General features: G+C 35.9%; 2 protein-coding genes across 19 annotated transcripts; one reads left to right on the forward strand and one right to left on the reverse strand.

The window, feature by feature from the left end:
* Window positions 1–1,652: 1,652 nt before the first annotated feature.
* On the reverse strand, window positions 1,653–5,061 carry LOC113730599 (uncharacterized). Of its 3 annotated transcripts, XR_003458375.2 has the most exons (7): window positions 4,601–5,061; window positions 3,702–3,879; window positions 3,468–3,565; window positions 3,331–3,379; window positions 2,771–2,867; window positions 2,179–2,264; window positions 1,653–2,098 (listed from the first exon to the last, which is right to left on the reverse strand). XR_003458375.2 is itself a non-coding variant. In XM_072078575.1 (6 exons), exons 1-6 carry the CDS (start codon window positions 4,829–4,831, stop codon window positions 2,045–2,047), a joined length of 744 nt encoding a protein of 247 aa, XP_071934676.1. In that variant the 5' UTR covers window positions 4,832–5,061; the 3' UTR covers window positions 1,653–2,044. The 3 variants fall into 3 exon arrangements, 2 of the variants coding, with proteins under 2 accessions (XP_071934676.1, XP_027111191.1); XM_072078575.1 differs by lacking the exon at window positions 3,331–3,379; XM_027255390.2 differs by lacking the exons at window positions 1,653–2,098; window positions 2,179–2,264 and having other exon boundaries at window positions 2,769–2,940.
* Window positions 5,062–10,177: 5,116 nt separating this feature from the next.
* LOC113730600 (putative lysine-specific demethylase JMJ16) lies at window positions 10,178–19,823 on the forward strand. 16 transcript variants are annotated; one of them, XM_072078584.1, is made up of 14 exons: window positions 10,178–10,498; window positions 11,458–11,514; window positions 11,958–12,033; window positions 12,698–12,999; window positions 13,133–13,201; window positions 13,580–13,657; window positions 13,826–14,353; window positions 14,443–14,667; window positions 14,907–15,068; window positions 15,500–15,868; window positions 16,128–17,571; window positions 17,674–17,777; window positions 18,626–18,823; window positions 19,205–19,823. In XM_072078584.1, exons 4-14 carry the CDS (start codon window positions 12,703–12,705, stop codon window positions 19,529–19,531), a joined length of 3,801 nt encoding a protein of 1,266 aa, XP_071934685.1. In that variant the 5' UTR covers window positions 10,178–10,498; window positions 11,458–11,514; window positions 11,958–12,033; window positions 12,698–12,702; the 3' UTR covers window positions 19,532–19,823. The 16 variants fall into 16 exon arrangements, with proteins under 16 accessions (XP_071934685.1, XP_071934680.1, XP_071934682.1 ...); XM_072078581.1 differs by having other exon boundaries at window positions 10,417–10,498; window positions 12,698–13,005; XM_072078587.1 differs by lacking the exon at window positions 10,178–10,498 and adding an exon at window positions 10,747–11,247.
* Window positions 19,824–20,502: the final 679 nt, after the last annotated feature.

Raw genomic sequence — 20,502 nt, forward strand, 5'->3', positions numbered from 1 at the left:
CGTTAGTATTTCACTTTCTCCTCTTTTATTACACTTCCACTCACAATGGATTAACACTCCACAAGGTGTAATAGCATGGGTCCACAATTAAATCAAATATTTATTTTAACAATGCATAACTCATAACCCATAAATAAATAAAGTAATTTTTAAAAATAATTTTCTTATTTTTAAAAAATAAAGTATTAACTTTTATTAAGAATTTTTTATTTTCTAAAAATAGTATTATTAATTTCTAAGTTTGAACAATATATCTTTTTCTATCTCTCAAAAATAAAATATCATAATAATCCATACTTAATAATTCTTTATGTAATTAGTTGAAATCCATAACATAATATTACATAATTTAAATCAAATAAAATACAAATAATAACAAAATGAACGTTGCAAATTTAGTGCACCGTTGCAAAAAATGAACGTTGAAACCTTCAAGTTTGCTGGGCAAAATTTTGTCATACTGCCAAATTTTATAATGAGTGGTCCACCCATTACACGCATCATGATGCGTGTAATAGGGTATAACACGGTCACAATGGATGGCCGTGTAATGAATCCATATTTTATTAGACATTGCACTCCTTATTATCCTCCGTTGGAGATGCTCTAATGTGATCCAGTCCATGTCATAAATGATGTCGGAGTTGCCCTAAAGTCGACTTTTCCATTTTTGCTGATTTGATCATTTTCTCTTTTATGCGGAATGCATTGTTTATCAGACCCTGAAGCGAGTTACAATCACCACAACTTCCAACGTTTATGAGACACACCGTTGCACGGGTGGATGAAACTGGTGTGGATGGACATTTTGAGTTTGACCATGTGGAGGTTGCCGAGCCAACTGGCTGGACTTTTTTATATTTTTTTGATGTAACGGTACATTTAACCTAATTTAATTTACTCTTACTCCTACACAGGGGAGTCTTAGAGTAAAGGGTGACCCAACTTTGAAGGGAAAGAATTTCATTTGGATATCAACAACTGGGCTGACACGTTAACATACTACAGAGAGTGTTTTGGTAAGACCAATCAACCAGCTGTTACTCAACCTGGGCCACATGTTTTGGCTAATGGACAACTGGATCAGTATGCACATGGATTACACGGTGTAGATGTTCCAGCCAATGGACATCTGCATTGCATGCATGGTGAATTGGGTACCGGGCTTCTTGGTGCATTTGCTTACGGACTACCCAATGATCCAATTGGCCCATTAGGTGCGAACGATGATTGTCACCTGCCCGACCCCTTGAAGAACTAGAAAATTATGGGCAATCTTTACCTAATTAAATTCTCCTCTCAACCTGGGTCCAATTGGCCCATTAGCTGCAATCGATAATGGCTACAACACTACCTAACCAAATCTAGATTCTCTAACCCTCACCAGAATGTAGCGTAAAAGACAGAGGAGGTCTACATTTTACGTCTACGTAGCCAAGCAGTATTCAGAGTCCCAATTTGGAAATTGTTACCATCAGATTTCACACACTTTCGAACCAAATTTGCACGACCATCTATTCCGGGACCAAACAACCGAGCGCTTGACATATGATGTAATTTTGAAGTTTGAAGGAAACACGTCGCGAACGAAAATGTGCTCTGTCTAACGTTAAAACTTCTTTAGAATAGCAGTAAAACAAATCTCTCCGCTATTTCTGAAGATAACCACGAAATTTTACTCAAGATACAAATTTATGTGCAAATCCAGCAGTCAGTCATTGGTCACGGACAAAAGTTATCAAGTCCTTAAAAGGGATGCAAGCCTAAACATGTTTCTATTGTTCTCCCCATCCAAGAACACACAATAGCTAGGAGAACCGACAGCAGCCCTATCTTTGCTATTCTAGACAGAGAACACAAACAAACAAAAAAAGGCAATTCATCAGCAGACATCGACATTATAGACTGATAAAAACACATCTCAAATTTGAGATAACCTTTTTCCCCTTTGTCACCCTCTTTCACAGAGAGGAGAAGAGAAGAGGGGGAGGGGGAGGGGGAGGGGGAGGAGGGAGGAACAGGTAACCACTACCACCACGTGTGCTCACTTGTGCATCACAAACTTCTTCGCCAACTTGGGTTTCTTTTGAGGATGGCTCTGCCAAAACAGTGAAGAACAAAAGCCATTAAGTGTCAGTGGCTGGAAAGAGTTGCATAAAGCACAAATAAAGGGATTACCTTCTGCTTTTCTAAAGCTGCAAAGTTTGTTCTCTCAGTCCACTTGCTCTTGCGGAGTTTGATTGGCCGATTTCCAACATATTTACCTGAACGCAGTTGTCAAAAACGTATTATTGAAACAGTCCCACATTTGAAATGACATTTCTAATTCATTGCAACATTTACACCCCACATCTAAACAGACAACACACTCCAATTAGAAACTAGAAAAGCCATATCTACAACAAAAGTTGCCTAAAAGGAAAAAATATCCTCTTAATGGAAGTCTATTCAGTCCTCCGCCTTTCAGCAATGGGTGTCTAAGCAATTTCTTTCTTCCTTCAGTAGTTACCAGCCATTCTTTTCTATTAGTCTAGGCATGGCATGATTCATTAGTTGGCAATGAGGAAGGAAATCAACTGCCTTCATAAGGGAATAAGTTTCTTATCAACGATAAGTACTACCCAAACAAGAAAACGTTCTTACCATTTTTAAGATGAAAAGCCTTCCCTCACAGCTACATAATTTAACAATAAATTGAAGTGACATGAAACATGGCAAACAAGCAAAACCAAAAAAGAAGATAATCAGAGACTCATTAGTCATTACTCACCATTCATTTCTTTAAGCGCTGCAGCAAGGTCTGAAGGGTTTGAAAAACTTACAAATCCATAACCTTTGGTTTTGCCAGTCCGCTTATCTCTTACAACCTGAACAGATTAATTTTGAGGAGGACCAGTCAACACTTAAAGGCATCCTAGCAAATCAGCATACAACAGATGCCTAGACAGATAAAATAAAGATGATCATTCAGGCAAAAATGCAGCTTCCGAAGGGATAGTACAAGCAGCTGGAATTACCAATCTACAGTATGATACAATTTAAAGTTTGAAATGCAACTCCAATAAACTGCAGACTGCGCCCCCTCCCCAGCCACCTTTTGCCTTAATTCAACCTTAAATATCAAAGAGAAAGTTACCAAAAAAAACCAACACTACCACTATTATTAGTACATCTGACATCACTTCTCTGTGTAGCAATCTTGACAACAAAACACAACCCTCAAAACAAAAGCTCATATCTTTACAATCCACAAAGAATTCAGGGACTCATCTGGTCTCAATCCTTGCAAACTGCAAATATCATGAAATCTCAGACCAAAAAGAGTTCTACCTTAATGAATACGAGACATTCGAGGGCTCCATGCACTTCAAAATAATATCTGAAGAGGACATGCAAAGTGCTCATGTATATGATCCGAATAAATAATGTTAGATGTAAGAGAGCCGAAGTATCCTTAGATAACTCACCCTGGCCATGTTAAAAGATGGAAATCTTGAAAATGCTTTGGATAGAACATCATCATTCACCTCATTACCAAGATCACCACAGAACAAACGAGAATCATCTGCACAACACAAACATTAATACTGAAGGTATTAATACTAGCAAAAACAAGATCAGTGAAGGAATTAAGACAGGCGAAAATTGTCATAAAAAATGACGAATGCAACCACATAAGGAGTAGAGTACATGAAACTCACTCTCTGGCCAATCTGCAAGTGTAGGATCCTCCCATGCCTGCCCTGCTGCCTTACGAGGTACTGCTTTCTTCTTAGTCTCGGCCTTGTGCTCAATCTCACTACTTGCAAGCGCAGCTTTCACACTCTCTAGCGCTTCAGGTGTTATTGTTTGTGCATCCCTTTGAAATAATTGCTGGGCCTGTCCACCAAAACTTCAGATATTAAGAACTGACTGGTTTAACTTTAAATATTGCCATCATTCCTCTTCTTCAAACTATACTTATACCTAAATTAAGATGCAAATATAACCCACAAAAAAAAAGAACTCTTGCCCACACATACAAAACCCCTGGGTCACCAAACTTCCACAATAATATCAGGTACCACGCGCCAACTTTCCCCAATATTTTATTTGGCCCACCTTTGCACCCTAAAATTTGTGAAATCCCCTTCACCTTCTACATTGCCCCACCTAAAAACTAAATCATCCACCACTATCATATCAACTTAAGTACATAATCACACCTCAACAATAAAGAACGTCAAAAATTTTAGAAGAAAAACATTAACCTAAAGTTCTTCTAATGTCTAAATTCAACTTCCTCAATCAATTTAGGAAGTTCTTCCTAAATGAATTAAGCCATATATATAAATGAACAGACCGGGTATTTTACCGAAAAATTGGACTTCCTGGTTCCTCCACTCACATAGACAACAATGGTATACATATCTCGACTCCTACCAATAATTAAAAAGGTCAATTGTTTCTCATCATAGCTGCAGACAAGGGAATTCAAATGTCAGGGGAAAAGGAAAAAGAGCCGAAATCACTCGTGCCCTAAAACTCTCCAAAAATATTCCATCCAAAATTCATATAAAAAACAACGTGGTTTAATGATTGGATATAGAAAAGTTCGCACCTGTTGATACTGAGGGAGGGAGTACACGGTAGCGGGAGCAGGATAAACGTGGGGAACCGCAGGAGGAGGAGCAGGAAATTGCGGAATTGAAGCGGCAGCGGCAGCAGCCACATAGGTTTGCGGCTGTTGTAGGTGAAACGGAGTCGGAAAGTACGTGCCGGTAGTGTAGGTGAATTGAGACGACGCCGCTGAGGATGAAGAAGAAGCTGCAGCAGCCGATGTCGACGACATAGCGAAACCGGAAGTTCCCACCTGACGACGGCGTTTTAATGTAGTAGTGTAATACGTGATAATGAAAAGCTCCCGCGAGATTTGAGAAGCGGGATCAAAAGTTAGGGCTTCGTTGTTTTTCAGCGCTAATTCGACTTAATATTTTCACGAGGAGGTCTGGAAAATTGGGAAACAAGTCAAGGGGAGAGAGTCGATGGAACAGAGAAGTCTAGAGACTACTGTTGTATTCTAGTGATTGGAAAGATGAATCCGATTCCTTATAAAAAAGATTAATTGCAATTTGCCTCCCGAACTATCATTTGTTTTGCAGTTTGTATGATTGTAAACTGTTAATTATAGCACTTTATATTACTCTTTTATATATATATATATATATATATACACTTTTTTTTTTTTTTTGTCGATGGTCACCATCTTCCCACTCCTACTCTAGTCCATTTTAGGGCTCTAGTCTATTTTAGGGAAAAGTTCAATAAAAAACCGACGAGAACTGAATCAATGTCAATACTCACTTTCATTCTAATCTATTTTAACAGGTAAGTTCAACTGAGTCCAATAGAGAATTGACGGGACTGAACCATTATCAGTACACGCCCATATGAATTTAATAAAGCAATATATAATGACAAAGTGATAGGAAGTAAGGTTTGAATCGTTCACACTCCACCTCACCAAGATTTTAAATCATTTATGGTAATCAACAACCCAAATGGCTGCTGGTATTACCTTATACTATAAACATGTAACAAATTTCCTAACTAGTTGGATACCAACCAATCATGACAAATATCTTTTCAACCAAAAGACTTCAATTGTCCTCTACTAAGTCAAGTTTCTTTACATTTAAATACATAGACCAACAAAATTTAATAGTATTTAACTTAATTGACGGATATACAATATATTAATAATAAAATATAAGTATTAAAAAATACTAAAATTGATCATTTGAAAGGTATAGTGCAGGGTTGCATATTGCAATCAACTCAAAATAACGTTTTTTGCAACCATAAAATGCAAAAAATATGTGTTGTAACTTCTAAAGGCCTGTTGGTTCATCAGATTATGTGGGAGTTTGCGGAATTGATTCATTGTATCCGGGGAGTATCATTTATTATTGAGTTTTCCTATTTTGTCCCGTGAGGACATAAGATAAACACAAAAAAAAAATAAAAAAGAAGGTGAGCTTATTATAAAATTCAAATATTATCATCCGCCCCGATAGTGATTAAACTTTAACATTCAAAATTTTGCAAATAACTAAACCCCACTAACTCATATCCGGACACGAAATAAAAGAATTCGCTGGATCCTGAATATAGATTATTGTCCAAAACATCAATTTTGATGTCAAATATTTTAATAATTCCAATGTCATTAGTAAACAGGCGATGATAAACAAATGTTTTTGGTATTTTGTTGATATACGAGGTAGAACAATCTGTCATTAATAAATATCAATAAATGACTAAAGATATTGAGAAAATTTAATATTAGAACATTTTAACCATTTATGAAATTCATTTTTAAATCTCATTTAAATAAAATGTCACGCAAGCCCTAACTGACAACAAATAGGTGATTGAAGAGTATTATTACATAATTTTGTTACATTTTAAAAAAAAAATTCTAATAGAAAAAGGATGAGATTTAAGAAACGGAAAGGAGAAAAAGGGATTTGAACCATCTTGAAACCTCAACTTTAGTTACTAAACACATAATTTTATTATTTGACATATCTTATTTGAAAAAAAAAAACATATCTTATCTGAAAAGCAAGGCATAAAGAACATACATGGGAAGGTAACATAAGATTCTTATAATTTTTAAAGGGTTAAATTTAAAAAGCCCCTTTGGAAGATACCTTTTTTTTCTCAACTTTGCCTCTTCCAATGTTCATTTGCACCAATTCCATTCTTGTGATATTACATCTTTCTCAATTAAGTCCAATTAGCATAGGAAATCGGGTCCTATTTGGCACTTAAGTTTTTTGCCAAGTTTGTCTGCTACAAGATTTTTAAAAACTTTAGCTACAGTAACCTCAAAAAACTTCTTAAAGTTTTTAAACTATACACTTCAAAATATTCAAAAATTTACACACTTTAAAATTTTTTAAAAAAACTTATACAGTAAGTTACAGTAAAGTTTTAGACAAATACCTAAAAAACACACTTGTCAAACGGGGCCCTAATTTTTGTTTAAACGGGCCATGTGCCTTGCATGCGCTATTTGTAAATGGATGAAATTGCCCCAAAACAAACTCAAATTTTTAGGTACCTCGAAACATATATGTATGATCAAATAGGAAATAAGAAAACTTTTTTGAAAATGACATATTTTATATCCTCAATCTCTCTTTTTTCCAATAAAATAGCTACTAATGGATATTTTCAAAGAGGACCTACATACAAATCCAGCAACAAATGACTCAATCGAGAAACTATCCCTTGGTTTTTTATTTTTTTAACCAAAAAAAAAGTCACTAAGAAATCTTATGGGGTAATTTGGAATAAACATGACATTATGTGCATTAGAGACAAGCATAATCATTAAAAATTGGGATTTTCTGTGTAAACTGGACTCGATTGGGGAACAATGTAACAGCACAATGAGAAAATTGAGGTTATTGAGAGTCCAAGGAGTAAAGTAATAAAAATACATTTTTCAATGCGGTATTTTTAAACTAAGCCATTTGTAGTAAAGTACTTAATATGTGTATGAGATGGCAACTTACGGTTTAAGCGATATCATACTTAGAAAAAAAAAAAAACCAATAAGCTGAGCAATTAATCCTAACGTTTCTATCTCCCTAGCCCCTATTTTCAACATTTATTACTTCATCGCGAATGTTGAGAATTACGGTGCTTGTTTAATCGTGTTAATCAGTTGGAAAGACTCAATAATAGGCTGCATGATTTTAGACCACGCAGTAGCCAAGACCCTGCGTAAATAGAGTAAAATATACACAAGTACACAATTAATGATCTTACTTCTAACACGTAGTATGAAAAACTAATTTCCAGAAATTGGTTCTTATATCAAGGGGGACATTTTTGATGCTTGAGAATATCAGTTTTGTCCTTTCTCTCATTTGGTCTCTTCGCTATGATATAAACATATCAATAATGTTTTATACGCTTATTGTCACAATATTGATATAAACGTACAACTATTTCATAGACATCATACTATGAGCATAGAAACACTACGAGAAAGTTATATTTTGATTCAAAAAAATGTAGCAGTACTTTATTATTTGCCTAAAGAAATAAGTGAATGTACAATATTGGACCAATATTTGGTGTCTTTAATCCTTTCTGAAGAGTGAGATCCAAGGCTTAGCTCTCTCGATAACGTTTCACCCAAAGAAGTAAAAAAAAAAAACTCTAAATTAACGAACGATTTGTCTAACGAGTGCCCTATTTGTTAAGACATACTTCAGGTGTTATGTTTTTGAAAATATAAGATTAATTAAGAAAAATAAATAAATATGAATGAGAGTATGTAAGATTAAATAAGAAAAATATATAAATGCAAGAGAGAATAATAATCGTTAGTATGTCTATATATATATATATATTGTAGATTAGGTGAATATCAAGCATGTTAATGTTCAGGACACTTGCTAGAAAAACACGTTAACAAGAATGTTGTTTTCAACATAGAAGGTACATACATGTATAGGGTGGTGAATGAAAAATCCTGATTGATTAATTACATTCATTCATTGATTGGAGCTATGTGTCATGCATATAATGATGGCGTTTTTTTAAAAGGTGCCCGTGCATACAAATAATACTTAATTTATTGCATGAATCTATACACTCGTATTTATTACAATCTTGTATTTGGACACTCTTTTCATATTAATAAAATTGTTATAGCAAAATCTACACATGAAGTTTTTCATAATGATTACCCATGAAGTGCTTGTTACCTGTTAACCAAACGATATCATGATTCATCACATGATTTTTTCTTTTTTTTTTGGGGGTGTTCTAAACAGCATACTACTATATGAATCATCTTATGCGAACTTAAATACTGTTTAAGGTTATTTTATTGGCAAAAGATACACTGAGTGCAATTTAACAAGGATAATTGAACATTACTTTCTCTAAACAATAACGTGTAACTTCCGGTGAAATGAAAAGTTTTTTGAAATTACATATTGCTGACGTTTAACTATTCCATACTAAAAAAAAAGGGCATTTTCACTCTGTTTCTCTTTCAATTTATGATTATTATGAATTAGCTAATATGATAACCAGGCAGATTTATTCTCTTAATCACTTCCTCTCAAAACACTACTATAATTTATATACAAGCTATTATAATTTTCTAATGAGAGTTTGAATGCGCACTTTCATAGTTATTATTGTCTCCTTGGCTTTCTCGATTTAGTAGGTTCTGTTTTCTAAAAGATTCGCATTTACAGGTCATCTTTGGCATTGTTCGTTTCAAAATTGGTACACTTTTAATAGGTGATTGATAAAAATCTTCTCTATATAGCTTTATTCTAAATATTTCTAACCCCAGAAAAGGATATTCTCGCTCTATCTCTCTAAATTATTATGAATGAGCTAATATAATGGTCCAACATCCTTATCATCTGCATCACTTTCTCTATATCCACCACAATGTATCCTTTTCAAACCAGCCCCCAATTTTTAACTATTCCTTAGATCTATGCCCAATAAAACCGACACATTTGTCATCGTCAGAAGACGTAACTAAAAATGCGACGGATGGTTTGTCTCACCCTCCGTTTCACATTCTGTCATATTTTTTTTTTATTACTTTCATATTTTCTTTCTTAAATATCATATTTTAACTTTTTTTGTTTACTTAAGTTCCCATAACTATAACTGAGTAATTTAATACACAAAATTTAACGAACTCAAACAATCAAAATATATGAAAAAATGAGATTTTTAATGAATTTCCTATTGAATTTTGTGATTTTTTATTAGGTATTACCTTTTTGAAATTGTTATATTTATTTTTCAACATGTTAGTAGTTATTTGATAGAAAAAATAAAAAATATGATATTTATGAAGAAAAAAAGGGGCATAAGATCAGTTGCGACCTAAAAGGATTGTCTAATCAATGTCCAGTGAGCATCAATTAAGATATTTTTACCTATTGTTCACTGAACGCGTATTTATTGATCTAAAGAAAAAGGAAAAACCATTAATATGGGATGGATAAAATCTTTTTTTATAAAAGGCTTATGTAGAATATCATAAATGTTTTAGCTGATTTTATTCGTATTTTTCTTTCTGAGCACTTGCTCAACCGTCGTGATTTCTACTAAAAGATCACGCACTCGCTATGAATACCATCATATTTTCTCATGGTGTCAATTTCTCACTTTCCCAAAGTACAACAATTCATTTCACGGATATATGTTTGGCACTTTATCCCTGCCCCCACAATTGGTTAAATATCTTTGGCTGAAATATGTTTAGTTCACAAAATAATAATGAAATATGTACCTTTAGATTAAGGACGGGTCGGGGTCGGGCCTTCATTCCAATTTCCACCCCCACCCCTTGGCCTATTTGGCATCGGAATCGCAGCCGCTATTATAACTCACTCGCGCGTCCGCTCCCCATTGCGAATCTCAGAGCCAGAGACTCCCCATTCATCAATAAGAAAAACTGGTAAGTACGAACAATTCAAAGTCTCATTTAAGTTCAATTAAATTTAAACCCCCATAAAAATAAATTATTTTTACCCATAAATAATGCACCATTATTCAATAACCTCCCGTGATTAAAAATTAATGTAGTACTACTAATCTAATGCCTTCCTTGTTAGGTTAGGTCTCTATTGTCATTGGACCACTTCATAAACCCATACCCACTCCACCGAGAAAAAGAAAAACAAATGCCATAACAATTTTTAATAAATATAGAGAGAGAAAATAGATTGTTACAAAGGGCAAAAGAAAAAAAAAAGGTTTTTATCGTGACAAAATTGGTCACGCGGTGCTTAATAAAAAAGAAGAAGAAGAAGGTTTAGGCAAAACTTATGGGTGCCCACGGTTTCTGTTGTTGCTGGTTGCTTGTTTTTGTAGACGTAGAGAGTTAGTTTTGTTCAATTCATTTAATTTTACGACTGACAATTGGAATTTCGAAACCAATTTTCAAATCTTGTGCAGACAAATCCAATTTTTTTTATTCTTTTGGACTCATCAACCCTTATCCAAACTTGACGTAATTTTACATTGCCCCAGCCAATCTTGAATATAAAAACTGGGCTTTTTAATTTTCATTCTGGGATAAAATTTTAGTGCCATGTTACTTTTCTTAGCCCAACATTAGGGGTTTCTAATTACTGTACTGTGGATAAATCCGAAGTTGAAGGTGATATGGTGGTCAAAGCAAATAGTAAATACAAAAGTTAATTGGTGGGTACCCTCTCAGGAAGTAAGGTTAGGGTTATATCTACGCTAGGGTTAGATCTGTTCAATCTGATTCTGAATTTTTAGTTGTCTAATTCTAAAATTTATGAGGTTTAGATTTATGAGTATTTATATGCAAAGATTTTCTTATGTGGGTTGCTGATTAATATTTCTATTTTATGGGAAACTGATTTCTTGTGCAATATTTGGGTGTAGTTTGGAGTCTGAGCAGCTCTAGGTCAACGGAGAATTAGATCTTTGGATCAAGAATTTGTAAGCAATCAAGATTTTTTTTCTTTTCTCTTTTTTGTTGGGTGCCAATTAAAAATGTTTTTGTTCTTTATCAATATTTTTAGTAGCAATCATGCTCAGAATTTATGGCCTTTTCTTCTTTGTATTTATATAGTAAATTAATATGGGATGTACCCTGTGCAGTTCAGATAGTTATTTGTAAATGCAGAAAATCTAGGTCCAAGGAAAATTAAGCTGGTATTAATCATTATCATTATGCACACGGACATAAATTCTTAGCATTTGGATTCTATTTTGAGAAGAGCATAAGCTTGAAGTTTTAGGAATGGAAGGAGAGAACGTGTAAATGCTATTGCTTTGATATGTCTATTTGAGGTTATGAAAGTAATATGGGCAGTTTACATGAATATTTGTCTACTCTAATTATATGTCAAGCTTAGTGTAATGTGTGAATTTTCTGCCAGAGGACTTGGCCAGCTATTGAGCACTTAATCAGATTGATAGCCAGACAACATGAGTTGGAGAAATCTTTGGAAACATGTAGGCGTAATTTTCCCAATGATTTTTTTATAATATGTTTTTACAGATAAATCCTGTATGATGTCTGCTGATTTTAGAGCAATGCAGCAAATCAAAAAAAACTTACAGAGCTGTCTGAGATGGTGTGAACTTCTTGTTGATTCTAGTTGTTTTCTGGCATTTCTGCATTGCTTTAGTGATTAGATTATGAGAAAGATCGTTAGGAAGTTTGTCCTGTTATAAGGGCTCGTAAAAGCTTGAGGAATGTACATGGCCTACTTTTTGTCTGATTAGGAAGAATACTGGGCTTTTCATTGCTTTTGACTTCTGTTTAGAGTTCCTTGTAGTTGTGAACCAAGCTGAGTATCAAAATAACCTTGTCCTACAATTGTAGATAGGATTTTGTGGCAGTCTCACTTATCTGCTAATTCACTGTTTCACAGTTCGTAAGCTGCAACATCTAAGTTACCTTGCCCTGTAGTTGCTGTTTTTGTAAATGTTTTTTAGTGCTTTGTGGGGACAAGTATTAGGGTGGTTCTTTAATCCCTGAAGAGTAAAGAGTTAAATAAGTAAAGACTGAGGGTATTCTTTCTTTATTTATCTGTTGCTTTGGTTTTCCCGTTGTCTATCCTATGTTTTGGGAATGGTCACCTCAATATTTTCTTGACATAGTTTCTGGCTTCAGTGTTGATGGTGATGGGAACAGAACTTGTAAGAACTTGTATTAAAGAAGAAAACATGGATATTCCATCCATTCCACCTGGGTTTGAGTCAATTGCTCCATTCACTCTGAAGAAGGTGGAAGATAAAGATATAAAAGTGGATCATTCACCATCTGCTAGTGGTTCTGAATCACAGTCAACCCGCATGGAAATTGAAATTGAATACAGCAAGGAAGGTAAAATTGCAAAGACCCTCAGGCGCAGACCTTGGATAAATTACTGCCATCTGGATAACAGTTCAGGGGATGAATCTGACTCTGAGCAGGTTTTGGTATTGTTTTAAAATTGTTTTCAACTGTATATTCCTTTTGTGCTTGCTTGAACATTGGATGTTATCTACTGCATATCTCCAGGCTTGCATTAGTGTATAGTTTCTGATATTCAAATTGCATTTGCAGAAGCTTTTAAAGTTCCGGCTTCCAAAAGGGGTAATTCGTGGATGTGATGAGTGTGTCAACTGCCAAAAGGTTAGTTTTGTGACCTGATGGTTCTTTTGGGCTTATTCTCATGAACAATGCTTCCTTAACATGTTCAAAAATTCTCCATGTATGTGGAGGTGCATCTGATTTCTTATATGCACCCTTTTTTAGAAAATATAAGATTATTTGCATGCCATTAGATCTTTAGGGTCACTTACAATTGTGATTTGAAATGTATAAATCTGCATTGCTTACACTTGGAAAATTTTTGTCATAAAGTTTTGTTTGCTTTCTATGTCAGTTGGCGAGGTGCTGGTTTTTTATTTTAGGTTGGAAAGAGCTTGATATTTCAGTCATAATATTAAGAGTCCAAAGGTTGTATATTTTGCATTTCCATGGGTTCACAGTTTGGAAATTTGAAAACAGGTAACTGCTAAATGGCGTCCTGAAGAAGCATGCAGGCCTGATCTTAAGGAGGTTCCAGTCTTCTATCCATCTGAAGAGGTCCGTTTTTGTCACTGTTGTTTGATTGCTCTTTCATTGCTTCATACATGATCCTGACCCGACATGTTGTTATCATTGGGTCCCTGTTTGTGTTGGAGTTTAATTTGTTACTATTCGCTTGCTCCTGCGCTTGATAATTGACTGGCTTTATTGGATTATTTGGTACAGGAGTTCGAAGACACTTTGAAATATATAGCAAGCATACGTTCTAAAGCAGAAGCATATGGGATTTGCCGCATTGTGCCACCCCCCTCATGGAAACCTCCCTGTCCTCTCAAGCAAAAGCATAAATGGGAGAATTCAAAGTTTTCAACTCGTATTCAGCGGATTGACAAACTTCAAAATCGGGATTCAACATTAAAGGTGTTAAAAGTTAATCATCAGAAGAGGAAGAAAAGGAGAAGATGCACTAAAGCTGGAGTAGACCATGGAAATGGTAGTGGAGACGCTAAGATCCCTGGTGATTTTGGAATGTATGAGGCTGAGAGATTTGGGTTTGAACCTGGTCCAGAGATTACTCTGCATGCGTTTGAGGAGTATGCTGATGATTTCAAGACGCAATATTTCAGCAAAAGTGATACTACTTCGGACCCAGGAGGAAAGATGAACATGACCCTTGACCAGCGGGAACCCTCAGTGGCGGATATTGAGGGTGAATATTGGCGGATGGTAGAGAGACCTACAGAAGAAATTGAGGTGCTTATCTCGTGATGGATTTTGCATGTTTTAGGATCTTTAGAATTTTCTCCTAATAGCTTTTTGTGAATCTGTTGTTTTCTCTTCAGGTGCTTTATGGGGCTGACTTGGAAACTGGAGAATTTGGCAGCGGGTTTCCAAAAAACTCTGATCAAGTTGGCTCTTCTTCTGATGCAAAGTATGTGACTTCTGGATGGAATTTGAATAACTTCCCTAGGCTCTCAGGTTCTGTTCTCTCATATGAGAGCAGTGACATATCAGGTGTCCTCGTGCCTTGGCTCTACGTAGGAATGTGTTTCTCATCATTCTGTTGGGTAAGGATTGGTGTTCTTCTTTAATTGTAACAAAAATAATGGAATTGACTGCACCTAGAAACTCTGAATGACATGGGTAATCTTTCAAGGTTATGTGATATACGACTTAGACATAAGTAAAGCACCTGGTAGTTTATGCTTGTGGGATTACCATGTGGGAACTACAGTTTTCAATTTGGATGGTTCCAAGTTTTCTTATTTTTTCTTTGTTTAATGTTCATGTTGTTACGATCTAACAGCATGTTGAAGATCACCACTTGTACTCGTTAAATTACATGCACTGGGGAGCTCCAAAATTGTGGTATGGTGTTCCAGGAGCAGATGCTCTGAAACTGGAGGCAGCTATGAGGAAGCATTTGCCTGACCTTTTTGAAGAACAGCCTGACTTGCTCCATAAATTGGTTAGTAAGATTTTCCCTCAATGCAGTAACAATTTAGCTGATTGTTAAAAATGTTTCATGTTATGGACTTCATTCTGATCAGCTGCTTTCTGTTGCTTATTTTTACCACCTTATGATTGCTTTGGAATGGAGTTGTTTCCCAAAAAAGACAGGCCTTTGTCACTTCATGTTTTCTATATATTGATCTTTGAGCATTTTAAATTAGTCTTTCTGAGGGCTTTGTGGTACTGTGCATTTAGTCAAGATCGATTACCATTTACATAGAATCCTGGATTACATTCTGGTTATTGTGATAATTTTGGTATATATCTACATTGTCGGACATTAAATAGTTAGTTTGTGAAATTTTCCATTATACTTCCTTGCCCTGCAATATTTCTTAGTTGAATTCTTCAGTGTTTTTGAGTTCTTTTTATTGTCTTTGTGACTAGGTAACTCAACTTTCTCCTTCCATACTGAAAGCAGAGGGAGTGCCTGTCTATCGATGCATCCAAAATCCTGGAGAGTTTGTTTTAACTTTCCCTCGAGCGTACCATGCAGGGTTCAATTGTGGCTTTAATTGTGCCGAAGCAGTAAATGTAGCTCCTGTTGACTGGTTACCTCATGGCCAGAATGCTATTGAACTTTACCGTGAGCAGGGCCGGAAGACATCGATATCCCATGATAAATTATTGTTGGGGGCTGCAAGGGAAGCAGTAAAGGCACATTGGGAACTTAGTTTATTAAGGAAGAACACTTCAGCCAATTTAAGATGGCGGGATGTGTGTGGTAAGGATGGGATCTTATCTAAAGCATTGAAGGTGAGGAATTTGTATTTTTTAGCTCCTTTACCTCTTAGTGCTTCTCATTGTCTTTTAATTTTCAAGCTGTGGTCAGTAATCTATGACTATTAGTATGGAACCAGTTACTGAATGCCTTTAAGTTGGTTACATGCTTCTTCTGCAACAAATGAAATATGTAACTTAAAGGATGTTTGTTTAGTGACAGTTGGCCATGCATTACAGCCATCTCTGCTCGGATCAACTGCTAATTTTTTTTTTGTTTGTTCCTTTGGCCTAGTCACGAGTGGAGACGGAGAGGGTTAGAAGGGAATTTCTTTGCAGTTCTTCACAGGCACTAAAGATGGAGAGCAGTTTTGATGCTACCAGTGAGAGAGAGTGCAGTGTATGCTTTTTTGATCTGCATCTGTCTGCTGCAGGTTGTCACTACTGTTCACCAGATAAATACGCATGCTTAAACCATGCAAAACAGCTGTGTTCATGTTCCTGGGGCGCTAAATTTTTCCTCTTCCGTTATGACATTAATGAATTGAATATGTTGGTTGAAGCTTTGGAAGGAAAGTTAAGCTCAATATACCGATGGGCAAGACTTGATCTAGGACTAGCCCTGACTTCTATGACTAGGGAGAATTCACAAGCACCTGGGCTTGTTGGTAAGGTATCCTGTACCCCTGAAGGAGCTGCACCCAAAGGACCAAATTTGCAACCAGACACAACTTCTTTAAATGATCAGAAAGCAAAGGGAAATGCAGGGATTGTGAATACCACAAAGGCCATTTGCCAGCAAACTTTGCAGCCAGAGATAACTTCTTTAAATGATCAGAAAGTAAAGGGAAATGCAGGGATTTTGAATACCACAAAGGCTATTTGCCAGCCAACTTTGGTGCAAAAAGAGAAGCTAACTGGAGAGTTATTAGCTTCAGATAAGTTGAAAACTTTCTCCATCTTAGACAACTCTTCACAAAACGTTGTTGATGCAAAACCTAGGCAGCAGTTCAAAAGGGTGCCTTCTCCTGATGTTGAAGCTCGTTCCAGAGGAAAGCCATCGAGCACAGGAAATTCATTTTCTAGACCTGAAGTGAAGAATGGTTCACTTAAAGGGAATGATGATATTATACTCCTTAGTGATGATGAAGGAGAGGAGCTGAGCATGAAACTGTCTGAAAAAGCAGTGGGCGTTCCCAAAGAAAAGGTTAGTTGTTCTAGTAAGAATATGACATCAACAAATAGGACGGCCAATGTACCTTTGATGAGTCCAAAATTGTCCACCTCAGAGTGTGTAAAAGCCGAAGATCTTACACTGGGTGAGAGAAATCTTGAGCTGAATCTGCAAGATCATATTCCCCACAGTATTTCCTTAACCAATACAGGTGCTGATAAAAATACAGAGGGCTTTTCAGGTCAAATAGAGAACCGTCAATGTAACTTGCCAAGTGCGAGTATTAACTCTCTTCCTCCACAGCCATGTGATGGTGAGAAGGCTAATAATGAAGATAGGCTCATAAAGTTGGAAGTAGATGGCAACTCAAGGCCAATAGATAATTTACAAAACCTTTCATCTAATGCATCTGGATCTCAGAATAATTTGGATAGATATTATCGGCAAAAAGGTCCTCGAATTGCTAAGGTAGTTAGACGAATCAATTGTAATGTTGAACCTTTGGAGTTTGGAAAAGTGAGTCCCGGAAAGTTGTGGTGTGATAGTCGGGCTGTCTACCCCAAAGGTGTGAAAATTGTGAATACTCCTTGAAAGTGTTTATTATTAATTTTGTTGCAAAATTTAACGCTTCCATGGAGAGTAATCTTGTTTGTGCTGTCTAACACAGGATTCAAGAGTCGTGTGAGATATATAAATCTTTTGGATCCAACAAACATGTGCTACTATGTCTCTGAAATTCTGGATGCTGGAAAGGAAGGACCCTTGTTCATGGTTAGTAAATCTAGAATACAAATTTCTATTTTCATTTTTAATTTTATTTGGCTTTATTTGTCGCTGTTTTTTGGAGAAAAATTTATCGTAACTGATGTGGAATGCAACTTATTACGTCTTACAGCGTATTTGCCACATCCTTAACCTGTTTGCAAATGACTTCTACATCATTTACTGTCTTTGTGATTAAATTGGTTTTTCCATCACAGGCTCTGCTATCGTTTGAACTCCTTTGATAAACAAAGCATGCCAAAACTGTCTTTTGCATATCTTGTTATTGTGTGGACAACTAATGCATAGGGTATTCAAAGTTTAGATAACTATCACTCAAAATCTGCTAAAGCTTCAATTTTCTGATGGCTCTAAAACGGGGCTCAGAGATATTTAAGATAATTATTGGGGCACGTGTTCTGTAACCATATTTTGTTCCTTTTCTACTACGATGTATCTCCTGGGCACCTGACGTCTTGTTCATTCTGTAAGATTAGAATCCTCTGTGATGGCCTCAACACTGATCGATATATAAGCTTGGCTTATGTATGCTGAGGGAAAATAATTAGATAAACTAGGCACGATTCCATTTTAGACCATGTCGCTAGGATTAAGCCACACCAGCAAATTATGGTACTTTATTTCTTGCTTAGGACCACATTGTGGGTGATGTGGCTTACTTTTCTGCCCAACGTAACATTCATGCAGCCTGTAGATCAGGTCTGCTTTAGTATTGGAAGTAAATGGTCACTCCAAGCTGTACATTATTGTAATGTTGCATTTAGCCCGCAATAGTGGGATTCTTAATTCCATTAGGACGTTCTCTGAAGCTGACAAATGTCAAATGGCATTGCCAGGTCTCATTGGAAGATTCTCCAAGTGAAGTATTTGTCCATGTTTCACCTGCTAGATGCTGGGAATTGGTTCGTGAGAGAGTGAATCAAGAGATTGCTAAGCAGCATAAGTTAGGAAAATTGAAGCTCCCTCCTTTGCAGCCTCCTGGAAGTCTTGATGGCATGGAAATGTTTGGTTTCTCTTCACCAGCAATTGTGCAGGTAATTTATTTGGTAACAAACGTAATGCTTGCTTTAAATCAAATGGTTTGCTGGAGGATGACAGGTGTTACTAATTAATGTAAGGCTCGAAACAGTTTTAATATATATAGTAAAAGAGCATCAACTATATCCTTTTTGTCTCACAAAAGATGTGCATTTTATTCCAAATTCTTTACCATTTAATCATCTTGTATCATTTTTTTACCGAATGATGGAAATATTTACTTGAAATTTTAAAAGCCATTTGACGTACTAATTTACTGGAACTTTGTGCTATTGTGTTTCGGTACTCAAATTATAGTAGGCGTAGGCGTGCATGCATCCAATTACTAAAACTCTCTCTTTTCAGTCTCCCATATTATTTTCTTTCATTGCAAATAGGTTATTCAGGCGATGGACCGGAATAGGGTGTGTACAGAGTATTGGAAGTCAAGGCCTCTGATGCAGATTCCACAACACGCTAAACCTGGAGACACTCTGGGAAACTTGTCTTTGAAGACAGAAGTGTCAAACCATCAAGAGACCAACCAAAGGCAGTCGGTTCCCGTTGCTGTTGATACAAAAATTACCAGCCTATTTAAAAAGGCTGCTCTTGAAGAGCTCCAGGCTCTGTACAGTATTTTGAGCAACAATAATAATCCGGTCAGTGGCCAAAACTTAGTAACTCGGCTTCTTACTGAAGAGGTTCATAGGCGCCAAGATAATTAGTCCACATTCTGAGTTTCATTAGTACCATCCCCAAGATGATCCCTTCTCATTCTCATTGTTGAGTCTGGATTTCCCATAACAAATTCTTTTTATTATTTTTCTTTTTTGTTCTTGAAACTTTGTAAATGCTGAGTACCATTTTTAGGCCACACATGACGGCTTCCAGTGGATCTGGCTCTCTCATAAGTTTTGTACTTGATTGTACCTGAGAGTCTAGTTTCATCAGGTACATATTGGAATTCTGATAATCGCATTCTTTCAGGTGATAGAAAGGAAATTCACATTTTTTGAATCTGTGTCCTTTCTTCCTTTTCTTTTAAGTGGAATTCTGTCCTGTCTTAATGTTAGCTTTATACAGTCTTTCAGGTATATATATGGCTTTCTCTTCGTTTTTATTTTATTTTATTTTATTTAATAAAATACTCTCGGCAATAAAGAAAAGAAAACAAACTCTCAAAGGTTTTACTTTTGGCATGTATTCATGTTATACGCTCTGATTCTGAAACCTCTAGTTATTGTTGTAGCGTAGCGGCAGGAGGTGCTCTACCCTCAGTTTGATTAGGCTATTCCCTTGGGTAAAGTAACTGAACGATTTTTCGGCGGAGGGGATACTCTGTTCATTATATCTGTCAATTTTTTCTATATAATAGAAAACTATGTAGTTTCACTTATTAATACTGTTGATGTGGTACATAACATTGAATGCATATTTAGGGAGTGTTTGGTAAATGAGTTTCAAATTTAATTTTAGCATGGACGGTCTACTTTTTGAATTAACATGACTGCACGTAACTGTAACTCTACTTTTTGAATTAACATGACTGCACGTAACTGTAACTCTGACAAACTCAAAGATCTCGTCCTCAAATGTTGTCGAATCTCATTTGAATCATGCGGCGTGAAATTCCAAAGTAGAAGACTATGGATGCAATTAGGATATTATTAAATTTAAAATTCATTTACCAAACACC

This window comes from Coffea arabica, chromosome 2e, assembly GCF_036785885.1.
Source record: "Coffea arabica cultivar ET-39 chromosome 2e, Coffea Arabica ET-39 HiFi, whole genome shotgun sequence".
Taxonomy (NCBI): domain Eukaryota; kingdom Viridiplantae; phylum Streptophyta; class Magnoliopsida; order Gentianales; family Rubiaceae; genus Coffea; species Coffea arabica.

Bases quoted from the DNA above. Each gene is read 5' to 3' on its own strand.
- LOC113730599 (XM_072078575.1), bottom strand. From the start codon at position 4,831: ATGTCGTCGACATCGGCTGCTGCAGCTTCTTCTTCATCCTCAGCGGCG. The intron at 3,880-4,600 runs GTGCGAACTTTT...TTTGGTGGACAG, and splicing joins CCCTCCCTCAGTATCAACAG to GCCCAGCAATTATTTCAAAG. The intron at 2,868-3,467 runs GTGAGTTATCTA...TAATCTGTTCAG, and splicing joins CATCTTTTAACATGGCCAGG to GTTGTAAGAGATAAGCGGAC.
- LOC113730600 (XM_072078579.1), top strand. From the start codon at position 12,703: ATGGTGATGGGAACAGAACTTGTAAGAACTTGTATTAAAGAAGAAAAC. The intron at 13,658-13,825 runs GTCCGTTTTTGT...TATTTGGTACAG, and splicing joins TCTTCTATCCATCTGAAGAG to GAGTTCGAAGACACTTTGAA. The intron at 14,668-14,906 runs GTAAGGATTGGT...ACGATCTAACAG, and splicing joins GTTTCTCATCATTCTGTTGG to CATGTTGAAGATCACCACTT.